General features: G+C 45.1%; 1 protein-coding gene across 5 annotated transcripts in view; it reads left to right on the top strand.

The window, feature by feature from the left end:
• The window catches only part of LOC117156143 (uncharacterized), a 108,299-nt gene that overhangs the window by 15,727 nt on the left and 64,764 nt on the right, over positions 1-27,808 (top strand). Inside the window, exons 1-2 of one of the 5 annotated variants that reach the window (XM_076618861.1) lie at positions 951-1,282; positions 3,558-4,088. The exons of 1 other annotated variant lie outside the window; for it this stretch is intronic. In XM_076618861.1, coding sequence (XP_076474976.1) covers positions 3,843-4,088 — 246 coding nt within the window. In that variant the 5' untranslated portion in view covers positions 951-1,282; positions 3,558-3,842. Of the gene's footprint in view, positions 1-950; positions 4,089-27,808 lie in introns of those variants that run through there. 3 more of the 5 variants (XM_033332913.2, XM_076618862.1, XM_033332915.2) reach the window with 3 other exon arrangements.

The following is a 27,808-nucleotide window of genomic DNA, read 5'->3' as shown; positions in this document are numbered from 1 at the left end:
ATGGACTGGCGAGGAGTTAGCGCGAATAGACAACGACGAACGTTCCATCGCGAAACTGTGTCGCTCCGGGATACCAGATTTCAGATTCGAAACGGGTTTCGAATGAAGACACGCCGACTGTAAGATTAGTAATACGCGATAATTAACTCGTTAACCTGTAGACAAGAGAATTAAGCGTTTTAATCTATGCGACGATGCGTTCATTCTTCTCTCGCACCTCCGTCATTGCAGGTAGCTTGCTACGGGAAAAGAAATTCTAATTTTAATTCTAATTTAAAGCTTGGTTATTATTAACGGATACGAATATATAAATCGCGTAGTGGTACAATAACGATAAATCAATGAACAAAAGGAACATTCGTGCAGTACGTTGTATGAAACTTTTGGTAATTTCGTTAGCGCTGTAACGAGACACGAGAAACGCGTGTCTGCATCGATGGTAACAATGAAATTTCAAAATGTCTCGTACTTCACAACGCAATATATTCGTACAAATAATCTACATATAAGTTTTATACTTTCGCGAGCCACCGTAATTCTATGCGGGAAATTTCCTACTACGCACGATGACAAATAGAAGATGGAAAGATTGGACTCGCTGTGGACGCTTCCCCCTTTCACCTCCCAGGGAAAAATAATTGCGGTAATCAAAGCCGGGTCGCGTTACCGATATCCATCCTCCTCTACAGGCGCGTGCATGGAGCGATCAACGCTTGGTCGGTATCGTGTTAAAGCCAGGCTGCTCGACCCGGCGACCGGACAATCGCGTAGCGTGTACGCGCACGAATAGAGTCGTACGCGCGCGGAGAGAGGATTAGCGAGAGAGCGTGGGTGGAGCATGGCAATGGGAGCAACGGTGGACTTGTTAGCGCGAATACATCGTCAGGAATAAAGCGTGTCGCATGTATATACGTCTAAATATAAAGTCGGTGGAGCCGGTGGAGAAGAGGCGCGAGTGCCACGGATCCCTGGCGAAAGAGCGGTGTAACCACCTAGTCAAAACACGCCTGTTGTGTCGCTCGGAGAACTCGCGAGGCGACGTCGCAACAGCGACTGCAGCTGTAGTTGCAGTCCGCTGCAGCTGAGTCCGATTCCAGACCGCCCTCTTCTCCGTGCTCTTCGCGAATACGTCGTTCGAGTTTCTCTCGTCGATTATGTTACAGTTTCGTGTCGTTTAGTGGGTGCGTCGATGTCTAGTGAAATCGATACCACCGTGCAGGATCGATAGTGGAAGCGGAAGAGAAATTGTGAAAACGGTGAATTTATTAAAAAAAAAAGAAAAGTAAGAAACTTCGAACTTTCAATGCTAATACGTCGATGGCATTCGCTCCTTCTCGTTTTACATCTCGATCGTTCGTCTACGTCTTACGCGAACGCGTTTATATTTACATTCAATGACACGCGTCTAGTACCCCGGTGATTACCAAAATACGTATCTCGAAGAAGTCGTGGACGAAGTAGATATTCGCGAGATTCGCGATACCACCGACCAGTGGTTAAAATTCGCTCGCAGTCGCGTGTCGCCGGGATTACGCGATTGGAAAAGTTGAAAACGAAAGGTTATTGGAAGTTTCGAAGCGGCAGCGTGTCGCGTCAGAGAAATATAATTAGCCGTGCTTCTGAGACGCGACTGGAAAGCAGGCTGTCCATTTTACGACGACCTTGGCTGTGAGGAATCGTAAAAACCGACGTGGAACGCGCTATGCTCTCTGTATCGCGCTATTTTCGGGCGGATAGCGAACCACTCGCGCGTAAGTGGCGGGCGAGATCGAACGGGGACGCGATACTCAGATATTTTACGACCGAGTCCATCCATTGACGTGGAAGTTTGTTTCGCCAACTTGGTTGCAGAGCGTCCATCCGTACTGGCGTTAATTAATTTATCGTTCAAAAGGGAATCGAGTTAACGGAGAAGACGCTTTCGAGCGATCGGCGTTGTCCGTTTACCAGAAGCGTAGGCCCCGAACGAAGCTTCGCTCTAGCGTGTTAACGGCAATTATAGTTCCTTCCCGGTAATCAGAAGGGTGGCGCAACAAAAATCGGCTGACGTAGACCGATGAAACTGCATCGAGATTCCTCGACTCGTAACGGTGTTGTGCGTAAACAGGTAGCTCTTCTGGCCTCGTCTACTGGTTCTAGATTCACAGGAAACGCCTTAGAACTGTTACATGTTACATTCTACTGCGGAATACTCGTCGTGATGATCTCCGCGCGTCCTATATCCGTTCTTTCGTTTCTTCATTCACAGACTAGATTTCCTGGGGTTCTTGCATATAAAATTTATACCGTTCGTTAGCATAGGAAGGAAGGATTTTACGATCGTGGATAGTTTCGCTCGCTTTACGAGGAAACAGGGATCGCCTGTCTCAGTTGGTCTCAGTCTACAGGTTGGAGAAATCCCGTAAATACCGAGGGTCCGGTATCGTCACCATCTACGATCCTCCCGTAATTAATTATTCTCGTCGAGTCGCGGGGCATTTAAACGAACGAGGCCGGAGGCCCGTGAGAGGAAAGCGTAATCGGTTAAAAATTGTGCCGTCCCAGAAACCGAGGGCCAACAATCTGGACGAGTCCGCTCGCGAGAGGGAGAAAGAGACAGAACAATAGCTCGGTTGATGACGATCAAACGTTCTCGTTGTCCCGCGTTCGTTAAAAGAGAGAACCGGCCTTCTCTTTCCGGGATCGACGCGACGTATCGCGCTTATTACGAATTAAACGAAAAAGAGGTTAATTCCGTGGCGGCTAAAACGGTCGATTCGAGCGGCTATTTTCAGCTGGAAACGTGACACTTCATTCATAATCCTCGACCGTGTAAGCTCGCCAGCCGACACCTAATTAAATCTGAATTTCCTCTTGCACTTGTTCGAGCGAACAACTTCCTCGTTGCTACTCGAGAACAAGGCGCGACGCCGACCCCCTTTCCACTCCGATGCAAATTTTATTTACCTAGTAAAACTTGTTATTCCGTATTTGCATCGTGCCATTGAACTATACCGTATACATAGAGAAGCGTATTTGCTACTGTACATCGGCAAAATGACACTCGAGGATACTTCATCGACGCGTGATCGATGATTGTCATCGTGGCACATCGTAGCAACGAAAGGATTTCGCAAGCGAGTGTCAAGGGAACGAAGGACTAAGTGGAAACGCGTGTTTCCGTCCCCGTTCGGCTGCCCTTTCGCCCTTAATCCCGCCAGCCCGTTTCCACGACAGCACGTAACTGAGTCGGTAAATCAACCGGGTATTCCTTTCTTGGTCCTTCATCCACCGAGTGCAGGTTGGTTCGCGATTCCGGCATTAAGTTTAACGCAGCCGGATTAAAACCTTTACCGTATGTCGCGAGGATCACAGTTTCCCCTTTATGCGGCGTCGCGAATGGAGAACGTCGTTAAATGTTACTAACCGCTCGTTGGCCGGACGTTGCTCGATTCTCATCTGTCGATGATATTCTCCTTACCGATTCTGTTCCTGCGAAACAATTTCAAGGTGGACTTGCTCAGATTTTTGACGAATCGTTCGCTTGTCGTTTGTCTAATCAGTAGTGGGCGTTACAGATAGATCCGCGGTTAAACACATACTTTCGCTGTGACTTGGTATTTCAATTGTTTTCTGGCAAAAGCTTTTAAATCTTGTTCGTGGAACGAACGATCCTAATGATTTGCGCGCGTAGGACTCGGGTCGAAAATATTTAACCGACCGTGTCGAATGTTGACCCTAATCGCGACCGAACCAGATCGGACCCGGCAATTTGTGTCCTGTGCTCGGTTAGCCATGCGAGGATTGTGACTGTGCGCGAGCACTTCGTGGTACGATTCTACTTACCGAAGAACGAGCTGGAGATGGAGCGTGCCATTTCGACGGACGACAGTTGCGCGAAGAGGCTGTCGACGATCACGGAATACTCAGAGCCTGGGATCGACAGCGACGATAACGATCGCGAGGAACGCCGCGAGGAGGAGTCAGCGATTCCCAGAGGCGATTCCGAGCAAAGGCTCGAGGAGCAGGCGACAGCCGTCAAGTACTTCCTCGTGGACGACTCGCCGATGGCGAAGTTCAGTCGCAGCATCAAGTGGATCTACAAGAAAGTGAGTCTCGAAAGTACCTCGGTTAAAGAGATTTGTACTTTTCCTTCGTCTCGAATAATCATTGTAACGTTCGCGCACAGTGGCTTTACGATAATAATTTCATAGCGGTGATATTGCGATCGAAGATCCTTGTACGACGAAGGAAACGTAAGGGAATCGACGAACGAGAAACCGAATATCGCAGATTTCGCTGTGAAAGCAGAGAATAAGCAGAATTCTCGATACAGTTCGAACCCCAGGGAATCGTCTGTGAATCTGAATCTGCGATTCAAGCAGATTCGCCATTTGCACCTCAAAGTCAGCTTATGAGCGAACGAGTGTACCAGGGACTAATTCGTGCATATGCGGGGCAAAGCTCGTTTCCAGTTACGATACGCGCCTTTATCCCAAGTTGCCACCGTGGAATTATCGTATCCCGCGGATGTCTGACGTTGACGTTTCTATCGGGCCGGAAGGTTCGATCGTACTCTAGTCGCGTCCGCTTCGTCTTCGTCTCGGTGAAAGAAGCTATTAACCGCACGCAGCGAACGCCGCGCGTTCTTTTGCTCTGTTTTACTTTCGAACTCCTCGAGCCGTGTCTGCTTCGTACGGAACGAAACGTACCGTGTACGCCCGGCGGTTCCTGGCGCGACTCACGAAAGTCGTGACGGGCCTCGCGCCTCTCCTCCGCTCATCTACGATGCCTCGGAACGTGCTCGAAAGCGTGCCCCGTCGCGATGCATCGACGCTGAAAAGGTCTAGCGTGCAGGAATTTTAGGTGAATTGGTTCGGAGTTGCGTCGATCGAAGTTCGCGAGTGGCGGTTGCGCCAGGAATTTCTAAGCAGCGAGTGAGAACCGCGATCCAACAGGGCATTTTGTTCCGCTATATGTCCGTAAGAACAATGATTTACGCTCGAATTAATACGTTTCCTCGGTCCCTAGATTCGTAGAAAAGCCTTTCCATTTAACATTCACTGCCAACTACGAGATACCTCGCAGTAAGCGTATGTACCAAGACTGCCGACGATATCTCGTAGTTTGCGGAGTGTGCGCAGCAATTTTATTCAGCGACGCCAGCTGCCAGTTATCTGGCACTGTTTTCTTTCATTCTCAACTTGGTGTAAACGTCATTTTAGTATTATATCTGCAACTAACAAAATTTCCAACGAATGGGATAAAGACGTTACAATGCAATTGCACCTTCTTTTCTTTATATTCTTGGTTTGTTCGTTGGTATTCCTCCTGCTTATTCGTTCTTATTTTCGCGCGACAAAGCGCACCGATGATGGTACACAAAGCACGGAACGTGTTAATGAACTCGGTGACAACATTCTCCTCTTCCGATCCGCGTCCCCGACCTCGGATGAAATGCCGGTGGAACGCGAGTGCCCGGAATCGAGATGGAATCCTCTCGCGCCCTCTTTCACCCTCCTTCCGCCTATTCTCCCGTTCCTTTCGTCCTCCTTGCTCTCGGTCTCGCTTTGTCTCGTCTCGTCCGCGGGTCTGCCGCTTGTCCTTTCCAATCTCTTCTCGTCACGTGTTCGTCGCAGAATGGGGAGGTCGCGCAACAACCACCGGGCTACTTGTTCTCCGCTCCTGGCCAGACGGATAAAGAGCAGAAGTGGAGACAGTCGAACCGGTAGCACAGAAGAAACAGCCTGAGAAAGATGAACGGAGCCGAAAGAGGGGAAAGAGGAAATCGCGTCTCGAGAGGCTCCAACGGACCTAGAATCTCTTCTCCGGCCTCCGCTACTAGAGAGTCACAAGACCAGCCTCTCGAGAAGGTCTTAGGAGGCGGAATGACCTATTTCGCATTGTGGCTAGGTTTTCGGTGTACCGGCGGAGAAACGAGAGACGAAACGATGCCAGCGTTACAGCGAGTCGCGTGGACTCGCAAGCGACTGTTAGCTACAGCTACCTAGCAGAGTATTCTTTGAAACGGGCAGGTTAACGAACTTCCGCTGAATTCCGGACGCGTTTTCCACGACGTGGAATTTCGTGTTTTACCTCTTTGTAACTCCATGAAAATTGCCAGCGTCTTACGCGTCGCGAACGAACCGCCGTCCGTGTATCGTTCTCGATTTTCGTGGCGAGAAAATTGTGGTTCTATTTGAAAACTAAAGAATGTAACGCGATAGGAGACTCGGGAAGTAGGTTTGTAGAAAAACTTAATGGGCCGGTTAGGAGGAAATCGATACATCAGCGCGACCCGGTTACGCGAGAAGTGATAAATTTTAATTACCAAATTATGCTGTCCGACCTGACACAGAGTTGGAGAACCGTGCTAACCCACGACCGACCCAGCTAATTGAAATCTCGATTTTTGGTAGCTCTAATTCGTTCCCTCGGCTTTATGGAGTCGTACATGCCTGAAATATCTCAGCCATTCGCCGTGCGCCAGGTGGAACGAATAGGCGGCACGAGCTCTACCCGAGATTCTTATCCCAACTGCGACACGTTCCATGCGTCAGCAGGGTCTTCTCTCACTTTACGTTCCTTCGATCGACAATATTCCGGGGTCAATAGAAACCGAATCGTTCCAATTTCTTCCTGGTCGTTCTCTCTCCGCGATCGTTTCGCCCCGGTGTCGGACTTCCTTTCGAAGCAGCATCTCGCGCCTCGCTTCTGATACGAACGACCGAGAACAAAGCGAATCGCGTTTACACGCTTTTAACATGCCGGCGTACCGAACGAGCGCTCTCTTAGGAGCAAAACCAAAGTAATTTGCCACAGGAAACGCGCGTAATCGCAAAATCGACCACAATGTCGATGTCGTTGCCGAAAGTGCGGCAGCAATTTCCATCGATGGGTTCGTCCATCGTCTGCGGGCTGCTGTGTAACGACCAGACCTTCCATTGAAACTCGCAATTGACGTTACGAAGTTAACGCTTACGCACGCGACTTCATGCTCCACGTTCCATATAATATCACCGGCACCGGAAATATCGACTATTTTTCGAAATTACCATATTGCCTAAGTAATCCTGTCCTCCGTAATTTCAATCAATTCCAACCCCTTTTAACCGATCGGCTACGATACGACCACCATCGGTCGTAAATTTCCACGAATCTCATTCATCTTCCTTCTGTATCTTTGGAATTTGAGAAAGCAACGGATCGCGACAAGGAGACAGGTTTAATTCCGTGGATTACAATGATCTTTTTGGATATTTGTGACAGCGGTAGATGCGTATTCGTTACTTTAAACATCTTACTATGTCTGAAGGAATACCTGGAAATATGTATACGAAATTTCTAGTAATACGTAATTCTGCTTAATTCAGAGACTTGTTAATGGTCTTATCAACGATCCCCGCGTCGCTGTTCTAGTGGATTTCGCAGCGATATAAATAATCTCGTAGCTTTAAATTGAAATAGTAATTAGAGCTAGACTTTGATACTAATACGTAGGAACTTTATTACCTGGAGTAATTAATTCTTACCATGTCGTTTCCTTGAGATTTATTTGCATATATAGACTATTATTATATATTACTATTATTATTATTTATTATTATATAGACTATTATTATATATTACTATTATATAGACTATTATTATATATACGGTTGTGCCAAAAGTTTCTTTCGTTTTATAAGGAAATAATAAACGCAAGTCGTTTCCTGTTTTGTTCTATTGGAAGAAAATGGATCATGCATAAATCAATAAAATAATACGAAATAAAAAATGTTGTGCATCTATCATAAAACGAAAGAAAGTTTTCGGGCAATCTATCGTATTATTGAATTGTTGGTAAGAAAGTGGTGACTTAGATTTTAGCCCCACGCAACAGAATGTCGAACATTAATCGCGATGATCGAACAGGTATGAACGATGCGGATCGTGAAATTCGATAGCGTGGATCGCGATCGAACATTCCTGTTCGCCGATGTGTTCGTACTCGCAGGATATTTGATCCGCCGTGACAGTCCATCGAGACTTTTCGATTCGAGGACCGGACCGCAGCATCGAGTCGTGACCGACGCGTTAAAGCGAATCGATTTCACCGAAGCAAGTGTCACGTTAATTGCAGCGGTGCCAGCCGATAATCAGCGTGTCATTAAACGTTGCGCGGCGACGCAGTTCCGGCCAAACAATAACAACAATCAGAACGACAAATCGGAATTTTGTGCTCGTTCGCGAATTGTTGGAATATCGAAGCCGCGACAGAGAGGCCGGCCTGCAAAATGAATTATTTATTTTGTCAACCGCCGTCGTGCTGTGCTAATTCGATGGTCAATTAACGAATCCACCCCCTGTGACGCGATTTGTTCGTCTGTTTGCTCGCTAATGCGCTGGAAATTCGTTTATGCAGAAGACTCGAGCCCCTATTTATGCCGAGAATGATTTACGCTATCGCGTTCGATGGTTTTCGCTATATGAAGTTCAGAGGCAGTAACACGATAAACCGTTATTATAATAAATATAGGATGAACGGTTTTAGTCTGCAAACGCAAATTACTCGTGCGCTACGTGTGCTATAAAAGAAAAAATAGCTCAGATAAGAAGCGAATGATTTGGTAGTTAGTTTTCTTTAGACAGACTCGAGCAGATCGTACGAAGGTGGCATACATTTCTTTACACGGAATTGTATATTTTTTAACTCACGAATCGATGTAGCTTATTATTCTCCGCAAGAAAGTATTAACCTATTTCTACCGAACAATCTTTCAACTCTACTTTATCGAATTTAACGTATGAAAGATCTGAGATAGCTGCTAAAGTAATGATTCTTTCGGTAGAAATAGATTAACAGCCTTTTTGCAGAGAGTATCGAACTGCGTCGACTAGAGCATTGCGAAATATACAATTCCATTTAAAAAATAATGTGTCACCTTCTTACGATCTCTACGAAACTATCCACATTCCATCTGATTTATTTTTTATACAACATATAACGTACGAGTAACTTGGATTTATAGATCAAAATCGGTCATCCTGTATGTATCATCTTTATTAATGCGGATTATGCTGACAAAGTGGGATAAGTCAGCAGTAACGCACATAGGTGTAAATGCAGTGTTGAGGTTATTCGATGTGTAAACAGAGAAAACTCGTGGATATATTGTTAGGCAGAAGATATATTTAAATAGAAGTGTAATTATAAGTAAGAATACAATTTGAGCTGGTCCAGATCCGCACGCTAGCTGTGTTACCCAATGTTTATGGTCTGACCTCGTCGCAGTCTTTTGTCTACGCGCTGTCGATGGCTTCAGTGCTTGAGAAAACTAAAAAAGCCAGATGTAGAGTTTTCTTAGAAGTGGTGACCACTTCAACATGCAGAATACGCGATTATCACGCAATTATAGAACGCAGGTATTGGGTTGGCAACTAAGTGATTGCGGATTTTGACATTAGGTGGTAATGACTCGTGCCATATGCCTGTGTTTTGGGTTGGCAACTAAGTGATTGCGGAGTTTGTCATTACCACCTAATGTCAAAATCCGCAATCACTTAGTTGCCAACCCAATACACAGGCATATGGCACGAATCGCATGCTTTGTAACGCTTTTGAAACGGAATTTCTGGAGTTACAAAGTGTAGTACGAAAAGAATGTAAACAAGTGCGATACGAGATGGCAGTATTGCAAATGCGATTGCATGCTCCGAATTAAACACCGAGGATAAACAACGACGTGGGAGAAATATCCGTGCGAACCTAAACGATCTCGTGGGGGCATAGAGATTTAACAACTAAAAGAGTCGACGGCGATCTATCGTATAATGCTATTAATAATCCTAAAAAGAAATAACAAACCCGTCACGATTCTCCATGACTCGAGGGATCGCAGGTTCGGCAAGAACATAATTAGACTGCAATCATGATCAGTAACAGACATACCCTGATCCAACATGTATTTCGCGAACCTAAGACAACTATGCCGCAGCTTCTCAATGAGCTGCTTATATTCCATTGGTTGGCGACCACATTACGGATGCACACTCTGAATGTGTTGTAACTAATGTGCGATATAATAGTTCGATGAGTTGGATGATGAACAAAGTTAAAAGTACGTCGCTTAACAAATTCTAATTTCCTGCACGCGTAGTTAACGACGATAATTGTATTTTTCATTTCCATAGAACTTTGTCAACTTCTCAGCTATGTTCGGAAGGTTGGTATCTTCGAGCTTGAACAGGCAGTTTGCATTTTCAATCGTGTCACGTCAAGACGCCGCTGTTTAATCATAAAACGCCCTTAAAATCGGTAAACCAACAAAAATGTTTTTCTCCTGGGAGCTTCGTTCAGATTCGATGGCAAAAATATTTCTTTGAAGAATATTTCTATACAAGCTGATCTTTTTCTCTTTTTTTTTTTTCCTTTTTTCTTTATTCCCTTTCCCTCGAGGGATGCGCCTTTTTTCGTGCTATTCATCGCGAGACACCCTGCATAAAGCGATAAATTGGATTCCCGTCGACGAGGCAACTGGAAGAGGCAAACCGTAATCTTCGCGGGGACTTAACGCGTACACGTAGCATCATCCGACCGAAGAGAGCCGGCCTCGATTAATCATACAGTCTTACGGTGACAGCTTCTATGAAAGCTTGAATCTTCGCCTTGTTGCTCCGCGATGAGATCGATACGGTGATCCCATTGAGACTAAATTACCTCCCATTATGGGAGTCACACGGCCAACCGATACTCTCGCGGCCGCGCATGTTGCTCGTTTAATCTCTTAGCAGGGATTAACGATGCACGGTCCTGTGTTTGTGGAAAAAACTGTAGTAGTTGATTCTCAGTTCTTTGGGGGTTGCCCCGCCTCCAGCTTCTATTTACTTTCCTGCCATACTTTTGTGTTTTACGTATCAGGTATTTTCGATGGAACGTCCACGTCTCTAGCATAAGCAATCATTTCTATATAGATATTTCTTTGTACGACCTGTTTATTTTTGAAATTATACAAATATATTGCGTATTTGTGCAAAAAGATTCCGAGTATAAAAAATAATATAAAGTTTCGAGGTTGCTTAGGAAAAAGCGCTTCCTGGGTAATGCGGAAATATCATCAGATCGATAACACGTACTTCATGAATTACATTAAGTTCGGTTTAGTTTGAAAATCGAGTTAGCTGGATAATTTTCTATTTTGGCTATCGGATCCGCGTGTGTGTATGTTCTCAGGCAATGACTTTCCTCGGCAAAGGAATGTACGGTACAGCGCGACGGCGAATAAAATCATTGCGCGGGGTCGTGGTCGAGTTCAACGACACGAACCTTGGCTAGAGAAAGAGAACGGATCGAAAGGATCGAGGATCCAGGGGGGATCCGGTCGATCTCCGTGGACGTGTTTTGGATAAGGATACGTTCTTCTCTTCCTCTTTCATTCCACCTACGCTACGGTGGCGCTAATTATCTTTTACGTCCTAACAATATCGCGTAATTAGTTCTTCCCTTCCACTACCTTGAATTACACCGAGTAGAACTGCTGTTGCAGAACGCGGAAACACCTAGCGAAATAACGTGCATTTTTTGTTCGCTTTCATTCGGTATTTCTTCTATTTTTTTTTTTTTTTCCTAGTCGGAGAACTGGACGAAGGAATTTCGTGTCGAGTATAAAAACTGGTAGCTGGCCAGCGGCCCGTTTTTATCGGCTCGCTTCACATTATCGGCTATCGTTCGGCCGTATCGTCCCGTTCGTTTATTCCGAAATTCTTCGACAGATTATGACGTATCGGTCGTTTATTCGGCCAGGCTGACGCGCGAATGAAAGGGTCCACGTCCTGTCCGTCAGGATAATTCGGCTCTGTCCCGGACACCGATAGAGATCGATCGATTTTTCACGCGAGTTTATGGATACACGCGTACAAAAGATCCGCCGGGAAAATTACACGCGTCGTAATTTCGCTTAAAATGAATGCAGCACACGCTTCTACGATTTACGGCAGAGTAAGATGATTTCAGTCATCTCAATTTCCACGTCTTAAAATTCAATCCTCAGCCTTGCACGGAATAATCAAACTTGTCGCATATTATGAAACACCATCGATTTTCAACGTAATAACCGAAGAACGAAAAAATATCGTCTACTTAGATCCGATCGATCTCGAATTTGTCGTCGAACGATTCGAGGCTTCTATCGTGCAGAGTTAGGGTAAAACCAGCTTGCTCGTTCGTGCTTTCCATTAAACCCAAACTCAAACAAGATTGCGAAGAAAAAGAGCACCGCTGTGACTTCGTATTGTACCCGAGTAGAGTAGAAAACCGCGCGGGCGAACAACGAAGGAATTCGTCGTGGTACGAGTCGAGAGAAACAGCCCTCCGCTTCTGTCTACGCCATAGTTTTTGCAAAGGAGATGAAAGAAAAAGTTGGCGACTGCAATATCTGGTTCCCATCCGCGTTCCATGTGCCACCGATCAGTCGATAATTGCAAACCGAACGACCGACAAACATTTAATGGAGTTTTGGGCCACGGTCTCGCGCGCCACGATCCACTTTTCGTTTTACAAACGGCGGCCAATCGCTTCCTTCGCCGTTCTGTCCGACCCGGTTTCAATCCGCGTGTCGATTACACGTTTCGCGCTTTCTCTATCGTCCGCGACTCCATATCCACTTATTTTCCACTATTTTTATCTATTTATCTGACTAGACATTCGGCCTTATCGAGATCCCAGGGACAATTAGTACTTTGTTTCCGGCCGAACTCTATCTTACACGACTTCTTTCGCTCTTCCGTGATTTCGTTGGTTCTAGGATACTTTTTAAGGAGAGACAATCGTAGGGAAATTGATAGTTTCGAAGCTTCATGATACACCGTGTAGGCTACTGCTACTTCGTAAAGTTGCTGGGTTGGCAGAAGAAACGAGATCCCATTCTTTGATGCTCAGCAGTCCGAGAATACACGTTGTTACGTAGCGGGCTAACCAAGTATCACGCAAATATGATTTTTCTTCGCTCACCCGTTTTACTAATAATTGAATATTACGTAATGACGCTAGAATGAAGTTACATAATCGTATCGTTACGTACTAATCGAATACGGTATTTAGTATCTGGAAACACTGTAAATGCATCGATGATTCCTACAAAGAAACGCGGCGTAGTAACTCGAGGAGAAATTGAATTTCAGAGTTTTGTTCGAAGGATCTTTGCGCCTTCCATCGAATCGTTGCGACATTGTCTTCGGTCGGAACTCGCGAAAATATTCTCAGTCGCGTTTCTGCTTCCAGATAACAAGGATTCGTTGCTAGTAGCGATTTATAAAATTATCCTCCTCTGTTATTTCCCGAAGAGAAAGGGATATTTATATTATATTACATTTATATATGTTGAGATATGTATAATTTTCTGTGCTGGACTGAGTTAAATGCGTAGTAGTCGTATGTGAATATCAGTGTGTGGAGGTATTGTGCGTCTCGAAAACAGATGAATGTAAACTGTTCAGTCGGTTAACAGACGAGTATAGAAGAAACTTGCTGAGACGCGTGCAAGTGTGTATCGATGAATATATAAGGAATCGTCCATGAAATAAATATATTACTATTTTAATATTAATCCTCAGTATAAATTTAGTGTTCCTATAACATTATTTCGGCTTCAAAGGTCCACGATTCTCAACAATATATCTCTTTACGTAAGAAGATCTAAAATAAATTTCGATCCCCCAAACGCGGTTCGACGCATCGTCGAATTATTTACGAACCGATGTACGAACAATGAGCAATCATCTTCGTCGCGAAGGACACGGAAATGTGAGCGAAACGATCGCACGAAAAGACGTCGTTAAAGGAGGACGATCGTACGTTTGGATTAGCATGAGTTCGCGCGTCGAACGAAGCGGAACGGCTCGCGTATAGGACCGTCCGTTGGCGACAACGCGTTATCGATAAAACGTAACTTTCAGTTTGCGAGGCAAACGTCCGGGCTGCGTTGCACGTCTGTCTTAATCCTCGCATCGGTGAAATATAGCAGCGCGGTCACGGGAACGCGGGATTTCGCCGGTAAGCCGCGCCCGTTGTTCCCGATTCTTTCTTTCCTTCCAGTGTGTCGGTTAAAAAACGAGCAGAAGAAACGACGAACGGGATATTCGCCAGGGTTAGAGAGGTCTGCCGGTGTCGCGATAGTTCAGTAAACCCGCTCGTTCCCTCGAATCCGTAAAGGAATTGACTTTGCCACGGATTCTCGTTATTCTCCAGGCTCGTGCAATCTGCCACGAAAGGATTTGCTTCTTTTGGAATAGCACGATCCGGGTATTCGATGACGCAGAGAAGATTTCAATTTTGTTATTGTTTATCGCGCACTTACTCGTGCGATCGGCCAATCGTTTAAAGCGCATCGTCGTTGATTTGATGTTCGTCGACTTCTCGCGGACTGGAAACACGTTCGTAAAACAAGACGATATCGTGTAAAATGTTAAAAATTAATCGTAATTGGATAGCACGCGAACAATTCCATCTGTAGATACAACAATGGGATTGAAAAAGTGAATTAAATCGTAGAAGCTATTTGCAGGACCGACGATAAGATTAACGCGATTTTATCACAAAATCTTCTGTATTATTCAGAAAAGAGAAGGGAATGACGTTTAAAAACGTCAACGTTTTCTAAAAAAGAAGAGATCTCGTGTATGATTCTTCTCTAGAGGTGTAATAATAAGCGTATTTCGCTCCGACTGGGAATTAAAAATCGGTTGTCAGAATTGAATGCAGGAGGAGCTGGAACGAAGAAGGAGAGTCGAGAAGGAAGCGCGTTATTCCGGGCCGTGGTGCACGTTCGAATAATCCGCGGGAAATTCGTCACGGCCGACTGGCCGCATCATTCGACGATAGTTTTAGCGAACGAACGTGCCTCGTCACTGTCGCGCCATTCCCGTCCGTTCTCCTTTTTTTTCCCCCGGGCGCAATTTCCGCGCTACCCACCACTCGTCGATATTCATTCCCCTTTCTTCGGCTCGTACGCAGAGACCGTTCCGAGGGTAAATTGATTCAGCCTGTGCCAAGGCAGGACGCGGACATACAGCTCCTCCGTTCGCTCGATCGTGTGTTCTCGCGATTCAGCTTCCTGCGTTCGGTGCAGACCGAATCGACGTATCGTGGAAAACGAAGAGGGAACGTCCACCAGGACTCGTTTCTTGCAAAGTCTTTTCGCCTGGCGAACGATGGAATTTTGACGTCGATGAACGCGCAAGAATTTTTCGAACTACTCGATGAATTTTTAATAGAAAATTTCACGGTGTCGCGGACCCTTGTTGGGCGGTAGCCTCGCTGAGAATCGAGCATACGTTGACATTGCGATCGTAGGGAAATGGAGTTTCTGGAATAAAATTAGAACGCGAAGGCACTAATTCGACGGTTCAATAGCGTAGAACGTTCGATGATCGATGTTCGTGTGGTTGCCGTGTTACAATCTTTTTCGTCGAATATCCTAGTGCTTATGTATTCGTCAATCAGGTTCATGGAAATTGACATATTCGTCAGAACGTTAATTCGACAGAAAATGCATCCACCGTAATCATAGCGGCAATTACTACCACGGTGCGACCAACAACCATCGAATCGTCGATATCCATAAATTTAGTCGAGCTCGTCGCGTCATCCACGATCCGACGTGTTAGTCCCTGTCGCGATAGTTGAAAACAACTGGCAAAGTTCGTACGTTTGCTCTTATTTAACAGGAGCATAATCGTAAAAGGAAGTGCCGCTCCAGATTGTTCTATCGGAGCGAACACGTGTTTAATATTACGCTTACCGATATCACCGGTTAAGCTTGTCGGAGGAGACTGAACCGTGGAGGGAGGTCATATTTGCAAGTTAAATTAGAGTAGGGTAAAAAAAAAAAAAAAGGCGGGAATATGCGCAGCGTACAGGCAAAAGAAAAGGGGATTTTATCAAACTTATGGCTCGGTATGGCAAGGGTGAAACTTGGAAACTTCCCTCCTTCCTGCAGCCCTCCCGTCCGCTTTTCACCTCTTGGTCGGAGCATCCTTTTGTCGCTCGAGATTCATAAGCTTTTTTTTCCGGTACCGTTTCTCCGCAATTTCAGCGGAGTGGCCTAGCGTAGTCTCGAGACGAGAGCACAGGAATTCACCTGTATTCGAGGGCCACGAGATCAATTCTGTGTCTGCTGGTGAATTCAAGGAGAGAGGTTTGCCAAACTAAATAAAAGAGAGAGAGAGAGAGAGAGAATCTGGTCGCGTCGCAAATTAAACGAACGCACCTGACTGGCGTTCGCGTGATCGAAGCTATTGTCGCCTCGGTGGACCCTTTTTCCCTGCAACACCGGATCTATATTGTTCAATTTGACCTGGTTGTCGGGTGCACCAGCCAGTTTCAAACGCGCAGAGTGCTTTTCAAGCGGGATGCCATTATTTAGGAACGTGTGTAACCGTGAAAGTAGCGAGCGACACACGAGCGGTTTCCTTGAGTTTTTGCCCGACAATTCTTTCCTCTCTAGCCTCGATTCGTCGTTGCTTGCACCGTTAGAAATCGTCGGAAACCGATGGAGAATTATCGTTGTCGTAATTTATTTTTCTTGCCTAACACCGCGTATCACTCGGGATCGAAATTTCCACGGGGCCCGGATATTCCGTCTAGAACGAGAGATTCATAACGAGCGTTAATTTTCGAGGCAAACGACGACAGCGACGGGCTCTTTAACGTTCCGCGAAATTATTTAACGGAAGACGAAACGATACACCCTGGCGGCTTATTAAAGCCCGGATTTTCCGGAGGAAACGGGAACCGTCGAAGAAAACGAGGAGTAGAGGCTAACGCGAAGAAGCTGAAAAATCTACTTTGCGTCGATCCCTCTAACGAAAATCTCGTTGAGAATTTCTGCCAGCAGATTCAACGTCTCATAGATAACGAGCGGCATAAATCTGCTGACGGATTTAATTCGCGTTTCTTTCGCGAATCGTTCGATGTTAACGTACGGTCCTCGCGAAAGATTATGTAAATATAGGGAAAAATATTAGAAAACAAGAGAGAATATTTCGCCACGTTCGCTATATGTCGCGTGCAATTAGAAATTATCCCGGTGTAGGCTCCTTTGACCGCGAAATTGCGGTTTCTCTACGATGTAATATTTTACCCAGGTTTTTCCGTGGATGCGCGAACCACCGCAGGTCAGACAGGCTAGGTCTTGTTCCGATGCACGCGGTTCTTCTATTTGCGATACCCTACCTCGTTGACGGGAGATGATGCACTCACTTTAATCAGAAGTCTGGTTCGACCATGCCCGAGGCAGCGTACGGCTCTCCTAAATGTTACGACGACGAACGCGGTCACGGATACGCGTGCTCTGCCTCTGTGGTATATACTCGCGACGTGTACAGCGTTGCCTGGCACTCCGTTGCAAAAGGAGGAAAGAGAGCTGGTGAAAATGACAGACTTCTTGACAGCAATCTTTTGCTTGATTTTCGCGAATGTGCGTATCGATCGAACGGTAACGGTGATCTTGCCGCAGTCACGTTACTTCTTTACGAAGGTATCACGATGCATCGATAATTAATCGTCGGTAGATCGTGCAATTCGGACACGCGACAGTGGCGATCCGATGAAGCGGTGGATTAAAACGAACGGAGGAAATAAAATCGCAGACTCGGATTAGTAGGAGGCGCGCGCTCTCCACTAGATACTCGCTTCCTCTTCTTCTTTTTCTCGCGTTCGAAAAAGGCTGAGGGGAGCCGTTAAAAGCGACGAGCCAGCGGTCGAATTACGCCGGGGAATGGATTACTAGAATTTATATTGGAAGTGTATCGTTCGGAGGACTCGATTCGAATGGCTTCCAGCAGTATCCTGGTTGACGATATCAGGGACACCTTTATGGAAATGTGGAAAATTCCCGCCGGCGAAATAGCCCGCGCCAGTTATCGACCACCGGTGCACCAATTATTCGGCCTTTCTATCATGAATATAAAAATAAACGCCCCGCCTCGTACGGCCCCTGTCATGCCGCTGAGCTCTGGTAGAACGCGTAGGGTGCCAGAGAAATACTCGGCATTTTATTTAACAGCGCGTTTATTAACTCGACTAGCGACTCCACTCTCGACTCGCGATTCGCGCGGACCACTGTTCAATCGCGATTGAACTCTTCATCCGTTTTCTTCCTTCCTCCTTAATCCTTTTCTTCTTTTGTCGCCTTCCGATATGTATGTACGTGTTCGTCCGCGATAGTGATCAGGTATGTCTTCTTCTGAGTATTTGGCGAAAGGACCACAGGAATATCGATGGTCTTTAGGCCTGTCGGCATTTATGCTTTATTACGGTCTTACTTATGTTTTGTTGGTCTCTCATAAATAGTCTTTCATATCGACGAAACCTTTGGAAAGAAAGTTGTCCTTTTCAAAGTTCCTCTTTTCACCTCTCGCCGACTTATCGTCAACCGTTTTGTCCAGGCTCATTGTACTCGACACGACAAACTCACAGAGTGGACGCGTAAAAACACGTAGAAGTACCGTTTTCTATGCGTTCATCGGTGCGTAAGACGGCTCCTGATTGCCTACAATTAAACTATTAAACGACGATTGTTTCGTTCTTTGTTTCCTTCGGTGGTGTTTTGCGACCCGGACAGCTCGTTTCGTTTTCCCTCTTTCGGAATTCCGACGCAGTTTGACACTCCAGCCAATAGCCGTGACGACTGTGCGAAAGGTAACCAGGTGTAGGGCTCCGAACCCCACAGGTTCATTACGGACACTACCGTTACGAAATGGTTTTTATCGCGCGACTACCTGGCCGCGTGTACTCGTATCTGCTCGTTAAATAGACGGCGCGTAAGTCCCTGGGAAATATGGCGCGCCGTTATTGCTTGTCTGGCTTTAATAGAAAATTGAATCACTTTCCACCGGTGAATAAGCGACTGCGCTGCGTGACGCGATTAGAAAGTCGAGCATCTGGCGAGATGGTTCGCTGTTAACCCTCGGAGATATCGTGGTTCGTTCTACACGCGAAATTCTTCTCGAAATGTTTTTTTAAACCGACACATCGTCGTGCTTGTCGACGAATAAAAACTATATTGCACGAGCTATTGAATTTCTGCGTTCGTCGCTCGTTCTGAGGATACACCTACGTATGGATTCCTACGATTCTACGATTCGAGAGATAAATGAAAAAACAACAAAATGAACAAACAAAAGGAAAAAAGTGTTTTTATGCGGAAATTCAGTTTTCGCTACCACGACCACCGTACGATTAATAAATATCGTCAAAGTTTTAAAAATTCTTCGTGTTACGTCGGGCGACACTGTACCTAGACCAGGCCACACACCGCGGGCCAGACGGGAACCAGATGTCCGCTCATCCTTACTGCGTACCCTTAATACTCTTAAGGATCCATGATAAATCTCAGTAATTTGCTAGCTAAGGTCCTTCAGACCGAACAAATATCTTTGTTTCTAAATCATTTTCTAAAAATTATTGTCTATTACGGCTTGACACGGGCAAGTTAGTTTTTCTCACGTACGATGCTTCCCACTAGCAACTTTCTATCGAGGGCGGCTAAGACCCTTCCTAGTCCACCAACCTTCGTTTATCCAATCAGAAGCAATGTATACTGCCCTCGCTTTCCTGATCAAAATGTCACGAACAAATCCGATGGTCCCGTGCGCTAGACACACCCATCGCTAGCTTTCCTCCGACACAGCATCGTCACTGTACTTTACTTATTCTACAACGTTAGAATAGTCAAGATGTCAGTACCGGGTTCGGTTCTGTCTTTTCCCTTATTGCTACGTCAACTATAACAAAACTCTAAGAGCCTTGCTCGATCACCGACCAATATCGTGCCAGTGTTCCGCATCTCTATACGCTAAATCATTGTCGACGATATGTATCATAAGCAACGGTGTAACTTAAGTGTTAAAAATATAAATTTTATAACCCTGTCAATCGCAGTGTTATACCCTCTCAAACACCCCTATTATCTTAACGGAAATCAACGGATCGGTCAACTCGTGGTGTCGATTATTATAATCGTAAGGGGAATTTGCGACTCCCGTTGACGTGTTTCCTCGCGATTGCGTCTCCCCGCGATTGGTCGAAAATACACTTCGAAATTCCTAAACATCGAGAATCTCTAATTAGGAACGAAAAAACCTTGCAGAACCCGATATCCGCTAAACCCTAAATGCTATCCCCCTAAATGGATTTGTAGCGAATGGATTTGTAGGAAAAGACTCATATTGTTTTGCCTTGGAGTGCCAACGTTGTTTTGCTTTGCTAGGTTCAAAGGTAAACGAACTCCAGACAAAATATTGTCGCTGTTATTTGCAATCGTCGACCGGAGTTATGTACATTTGAACTTTTTATAATACCACCGGACGATACAAATAGACGAACGTGCTCTCTAAGACAGTCAAAACAGCGAATCATTACAACGAGTCACACGGTCGAATAGCGAGCGTACAATTGAAGAGTATCATTGAGCTGCGACGATTACGACCAGCATACACCATCTCTGTACTTGTACTCACGGTGATTTTAATATACACTCACTATTACAATTTTATCACTCGTCTCTTTAATAAACCAACCAACACGTTTAATAATCCACCTGAGATTCATCCCCCGTTAGAGGCAAATAAGATCGGTCGGAAATCAAACACTATCAGACTGGCTAGCGTACAATGGCGTTCAATGGCGTTCGATATATCCGACCGGGTTTCCTGGCAAATACCAAGACACCATAGGGCGTAGTTCCTAGGGCGTAGTTAGGGGCCAGCGGTGGTGATCAGTATGCCAGTGGTCGGCCAGCGAAACACGGCTTGGAAGATCGGTCAGTATATCTATCGGCCCTGACCCTCGTCAATTCGGCCTTTTCCCCTCCTCTTCCAGTCGAACTATTAATATCGTTGATAAACCCTTACCTAACGTCGTCAATTGCCGTGTATTTCCTTCCGACTGGGTACGCCGTAAGAAACCATTTTCCCCGCGTTCGTCGCGTAATCGGTTCTATTTGTGGTTTTACGTGGGGAAACGGATAACTTAGGGTGACGCTTGAGATTGATATGGATATTGGATCCGATAGGATTTTGATGAGATTGTTTTTTGACGCGAGCTCTTGACCAGACGAATATCCGAGTGGATTTCGATGACTCCGTGTCGAACATCTCATAAAGAACAGGGCAATTTTCTTTTCTCTGAAATATATCAAAACTTGGGATTTATCGGTAGCGGATTTACTCGTGTAATATCTCATCGATTTATCATCGGATGGCTAGCGAGGTAGGACGGTCCATTTTAGCGAATGTTTCAACTGGTCGGTTTTTGTTGCTCGCTAGACGCCGGCAACGCCAAATGGAATTAAACCGAATAAAACTTGCATCAAAATACGATTGGATTTTGCCAAATGGAAATATCGGGTTATATCTAATTTTCCAAATTTTATCTCGTCGAAAACGGGAACGTTGTTAATCGACCGCCGTGCGTCGTTCACGTACAATTGGCTTTTAACCGAACGATTGGTTTCTATATTACCAGACCCGCCTCGTCGTTTACGTTGGCATTAATTTTCCAAAGAGAAACAATTTCGCTCGTCCGTCTCGTTTTAGAAATCGAAACGCAAGCGAAAGTTTCGTGTTATGATTGATTCCGAGGTGAGAATCGTCGATATCTCTCGACGTCGAGTGGTTTTCCTCGAGCCATTGAAGAAACGGGCGCACGCTGACGGAAGAATTTCCTGCCGACCGCCGAAATTTATTCCAAACGCGTACTCGTCTACCCTGACCCTACCCAAACCAGGAAACTAATCGAAGCCGGAGTAAAGAAACGAGCACGAGGACGTAAGAAGTAGCCGCTAACCGTATAGAAACGAAACTAACGAGAATTATTAATAAAATAGCTGACGGGCGTAAAATTTAATCTTCTAGAAGCAGCCATCCGGAAATTTCCGAGTGAAATCGCTTTGGTTTCCCAATTTTCCATAAGTTGTCGTTAAAATCGAAATCTCTTTGCAAGGGGGCATTAACAAACGAGCATCGAATAAAATCGCAGCGACGGACGGACCCACTTAGAATAATGGTCGCTGAGCCGTTTTAATAATAAAATCGATCAGAATCAGACGGCTTACCGTGTGGAAATAGCCGCGGGAAAATTGCCTCGTAAAACAGGCGAAATTATGATGCGCATCCGGTCGAATTGAAACTTGCGATTATCGTCAGTAATCGTTGTCGCGGCTATTAATGCCTGTTTGCTGAAAAACGATTTTTCGGCTAGTTTATTCGGAATGTCGAAGATCTCTGGTTGGAAAGCGCGTGGCGGAAAAATCGATGAGACACGCTGAAAAGCGTCAGCTCGGTGCCACGTTCTCTATATTTCACGATTTTTCCCACAATTTATACGGCCTTCTATCCGTTTGGTCGTTTTCATAAATTTGTTAGAAGGGATTCGACACCGAGCCAGTGTAAAACTTCTAAGGCTGCACGTCCAGAGAGAAAATTTATGTTTATTTGATACATCCTGTACCGCGATCTTCCATTCTGTCCACTAGAACCATCGATGAGGAAGCGTTACATTTTTCAATCATTTATCTCTCGGTTTATTACCATTATCGGACTTGCCTTATCCTTTTAATCCAATCTAACTTCATCCCCGTTTAATCGATAAACTTTGTACGGTTAAGAGTTGTGATTTACCAATAGCAGCTGTTTAAATGGCCGTATCGTGATGAAATTACTGCGTGTAAAACGATATTGTTCTGAACGGTTTGGCTCCTCGGAGAAATCAGCCCGACCGATGGAATTATCTAATGAAACACTCTCGCGGCGTAATTGCACCGGCCGACAAACTCGATTATTCTCTCAGCCGAAACACGGTAAAGTGGCCGTAAAAACGGGACTGGGTGGAACGAGAAGACGAGTGAAATTCATGGAACTTTTCTCCGCGCCAAGCGCTCGTTACCATTTCCATCGAAACTTTTCGATTAATCAATGCCACGTTCTCGATCGCCCAAAGATACGCCACGCTCCTCGTCGTCTATCGTTCGCAACTTTTCTTTCGAACGCGGCGCCTTTAACGACCAGAGAACTTGGAACGCGACGCAACTTGACGTTCGGAACATCGCTTCCGAATCGCATATCGACCCGACAGTTTTTCTCCGTTGTCGTTCCACCGTGGAACTGCAGGAACACGCTCGCCGGTGACAGTGGCGGACGATCGCGTTGAGAAGTTGGAAAGTTGGGAAATTGCTCGCTGGAAAAATGACCGGACGCGAAAGCGAGTTTCTTTGTCCACAGGCACACACTAGTCATTGCCTCGAGTCTTGCTTTGTCCGATGGAAAAATTTCTTCCATCGTGGACGTCGAGGAAATTGAAAAAAATCGGACGACGAAAGCGAGAAGCGGTTGGGTTTGATCGGCCGAGAAGTCGACTCTGTAACTACCCTCGCGTTCACAAGATTTATGACTCTCATACCACGCTCTCTCAGCTGTCTCGTAATATCCACCATTACTTTGTCGGACTAATAACCATTGTGCTCCGTCGAATATCACGGCTCAAGGGATTATCTCGGCTTCTGAAAACACGAAGAAGTGGTAAGTTTCCCTTAGAGAGGGTTAACACCATCGGACTTGTGCCTGTCAAGGAGATGCCCATTCTCTGAAGAGGCGTAATCGTGCACTGGCTGCTGGGATACTTTAGAACGCAGACGGATTTCGGGTTTCCCGGCCGTGGGAAGAAATTCCAGGGGTGAATTGCCGAAAGGCATTCCAACGTACCTGTTCGAAGCCCCCGACCTTCCTTTTGCTTCCTGTCTGCAGAAGAAAGAGATACTTTTTCGAGCGCTATCCAGTTGCCCCATGGTCTCGTCGTGAAAGGCCTGTTGACGTAATCGTCGTTGCTTTATCGCCACGGTCGAGTACAGGGAAAAACCGTGTTTAAAAGTGCGGTCGGGTTAGTCGTGCGCGGGTCTGTTACGCGGTGGTGTACGTGTTATTCGTCGCGCGTTACAGTTTGCACGAGCGACTCGCACGTTATATTACCGACGTACAACTTCACCCGCGAGATTTCCGCTTCAGTTTGCGAAGTTTCGAGTTCCACCAACGAACAAGTGTCGGATCGATCGAGACGGTATTACTTTGTTTTATGCAGATTGTGGAAACTACAGAATTCGTTGCATGGGGTAGTCTCGGGTCTTTTACTGTTACAAGTCGTAAAGTTCAATCTATTCAAGTAATCTAGTTTGTTCGAGTCGTTCAATTTATTCGAATAAACGGGAAAACCTCTTTAAGCTTGAGAACATACAAATACACACGTAGGTACGTAACTTTGCGAAAAAGCTAATGTTCTTCTTTCTTTTCTTCTATTTGCTAGACTTTTTACAATCGATTCTCATTGAGAATTATAAGTAAATCATTTTGGCGTGGTACTGTAACTTGGATTATAAGAGTTTACAGTATGTTTGATTCTAATTCAATCTAATGCTTAAATCTAAAGGGTATTGTCTAGAATCAAAAAAGGAATTAGTGAAGGAGAGGGAATGGTCAGGAAGGGAAAAGAGCAAGAAAGAGAAAGAAGGGGCTAGAAGAGGTGAGAAAAGGAGGGACGCAGATAGAAACAAGAGTGGAGCAAGTAAGGATGACAGCATACCAAATTATAGAAGAAAGAAGAAAGAGAGAAACAGAAGAGAGGGAAAACAAAACAAAACACAAGAGAGAAAAATTACCAAAGTACTTAGAAGGGAGGATGAAGTGGAAGGACAGAAGAATACTGGCAAGATTCAGATTGCTTCAGACCAAAGCAAGGGAATACTGGAAAGAAGAGGGGAGAAAAAAGATGCAGACTATGCAGAAGGAAAGAAGAAGACCTAAGACATGTAATGGAAGAATGTGAAATAACGGGAGGATCAAAAGACATAGGAAAAACGCTAAACGAGACTGGAGAAGGTTTAGCAGAACTGAAAGCAATAATAGGGAAGAGAAGGACAAACGACAAGAAGGAGGCACAACAAGGAGGCTAAAGACCAAAGTTGCAATAGTTTTTAGTCTAAAGGGTATTGTCTAAAAAGCTACTGTAGAGTGAAAAATATAACAGTTGAGATCGCAATCTTTCGATGCATAAAGTACAGCCCATTAGGAATTAGTCGATACTCTGTGTATCGAAGTGGTGGTGAATCCTTGGATGCTAAAAGGACCAAAAAAGCCTCTCCGATTGTAGATGTTACAGTCTACTTCGTATTTTCTATTTATGGTATTGCCGTGGTCAGGCCTGGGCACGATGAGTGTGTTTACATAAAAGAACTTTGATAATCTGGCGAAGAAACGTAGGAGTATGGATGTGGTTACATAACTGTTAAAAAATTTGATATGGAAAAGTTGCATTTGCGAGAAATCTTTTAACAGCGAGTGAAAAATATCGCAGAAATAGATGCCAGATTACCGAGGCGTATTCCATACGAGAAAGAACGAGTGATTTGTACGGTAAGATTACAGCTTTCGAGGTTTTGAATTCAGTGCAGCTGCGTTTCAAAGAGTTCTGGATGAGGTGGCTATCATGTTCGTAACGCGATGGTTAAACGTAAGCTCGTTGTCAATAATAACTGCAAGATGCGGAATTTTTGTAACGACGTTAAGATTGCTGTCAGGTAATTCATTTATAAGACAAACTTACTTATTACCGCGCGAAGATCGTAATAAAAAGCGTTTAATTACGTCAATTTTCATCGGATTATTTCTACGTTAAGATTCTAATCTCAAGACGCCCGGCCGAATGATTTATTAATAATTAAAGTTATTAGAAAAACTTCAGACGAGATTTATAAATCGAGGGGAAAATGAAGAGATCGCTGGGAACTGGTAGTTCGTGCCTTTGAATCTTTCAGTAAATTCTTCTTCTTTCGATACTAAAAGCATCGGAATTATTAAGATGAATACACAGGAAGCAAAGAAATATCGGAGCTGCTAGAAGCTAAGTAATAGGGTTGATTTTAAACGATGGTTAAACTCTTCTTTCGCTATCGAGAGTCGGAGAATGATCAAACAGAAAATACAGACAAACCGAACAACCATCGAAGGAAGATCTTCTCTCGGAAATCAGAAAGACGGGGCAAATGACGTTGCGAAACGGCAACAGTTCATTTCAGGATTCGCTCGACGAAGTAGTAATTAAGTACGCGGGGTAGAAGCAGTAATTAAGAAGCGGGTGCAAATGGCCAATGTGTCGATATCGATCGAGGGAGGAGCACTGGGATGAGCAGAGAGGAGGAATGGGGTTGCGCGGGATTTGGAGGCACGCAAAATTTATATACAGGGTGACCGCGTCGCGTAACGACCCTCACTTCCGGCCACGGCCCGCTTCTACGTCGATTGCGATGATTCCAGCTGTTGCACGGATTTACCGAAAGCTGCACCAGCACGCCGTTACAGTCGGCCGCCCTAAACGAGCCCTCCGGCTATTGTCTTGGAACACAATGCGCGTGTTGTCACCGGCAAATTTTCGCCCGAGCTGTGCCCTGCACGTTTTGCATCTGTGCCGAACACCGGCAACTTTTCGCAACTAGGAAACACACCGCTCCACCGGATGCTTCGAATATCCATCCCTTTCCGGTGATATCGATACCGACGCTTGTGTTTTACACGTCAATTAGCGTTATCGACGCTAATGACTTTCGAGCTGCACGTCCACGCCATAAAATATGAAATAACGCGAAAGCAATGAACCAATTGGGATTTGTGTTATTATGCAGAAAAGTGGAATATAAATACTCATCGAGCGATGCGATTATAATTTGTAGATGCGTTTCTCTCGGCAAATATGCTGCGATACGTTACGATCGAAAATGATGATTCATCGCGAATCGATCGGATCTGTATTCCTTTTTCTCGTCTTCTTGCCAGCCAAAGCTAGAACCGTGTCACGGTTTGTCTACGATAATCTGCACGGAAAGTTATTATACGGAGCCAAGAATCAGTACGAGAGAATGCGATAGCAAGTGCCGTAAGAAAGGAAAATATTAAGAAGCGTGACACGACGCGAAAGTATCGTACAGGTCCGTTTTGAAAGCGGATAAACGTCCAGATAAAAAGTTGACATTTTCAGCGTATCGATTCGCTAATTTAATAACTTCATTTAATGGATCACGGCAACGTGGGAAAATGTCCAAGTATCGATCTCTTTTTAACACCTACATTTGGACGTTGCATACAGTTTGATTTGTTCCAAAAGAGACGAGTTCATTGTCCCGGCAATAATTTTGAGTAAAAACGACAGGTATCCTACATTCTATATTCACCTTACTCATACAGATATTATTCGAAATAAAAAGATAGTTGTGATCGTGCTACGACGTTCTAATATCTAATTTAAAAGCAGCAAATCTAAGGAACTTGTGCTGAACTCTCTACGATAAGGTTACGTATTTATCATACAGTATCATACAATACACCAGGTCTAACCTGAGGCTTGAAAATTTACACGTTCGTCGCACGTTTTCACGGGTTTGTTGACAATATCGGAGCAACGTTGCGAAAAATCCGAGTTCGCTGTGAAAGATACTCCACGATCGTCAATTACGCCAAACTCTGTTAAGGTGCAATTTGATGGCTAAAACAATTGGATTCGTTTTAAAACGGTCGTGTAACAGCGTGGCATCTAATATTTCAGAAAGCACGCCAGATTTCTAGAAGACTGGAGTTAGGCTCGTGGAAACGGAGAGGAAAGACCGGCGCGATTTATATGTGGACAGGCAAGTTTTCAAAGTAAAATATAACCAAGAGCCGTAGCGGAGACGGCGCGATAATTTATCGCCGGTGTCGAGCACGTTAAACAAACTTTATTTACGAGGATCAAATTGCATCGGGAGAGTTGCGTTCG

Source organism: Bombus vancouverensis, chromosome 5 (genome assembly GCF_051014615.1).
Source record: "Bombus vancouverensis nearcticus chromosome 5, iyBomVanc1_principal, whole genome shotgun sequence".
Taxonomy (NCBI): Eukaryota; Metazoa; Arthropoda; class Insecta; order Hymenoptera; family Apidae; genus Bombus; species Bombus vancouverensis.
Note: the sequence above shows the minus strand (reverse complement) of the source record. Positions and strands in the feature narration are given on the sequence as shown.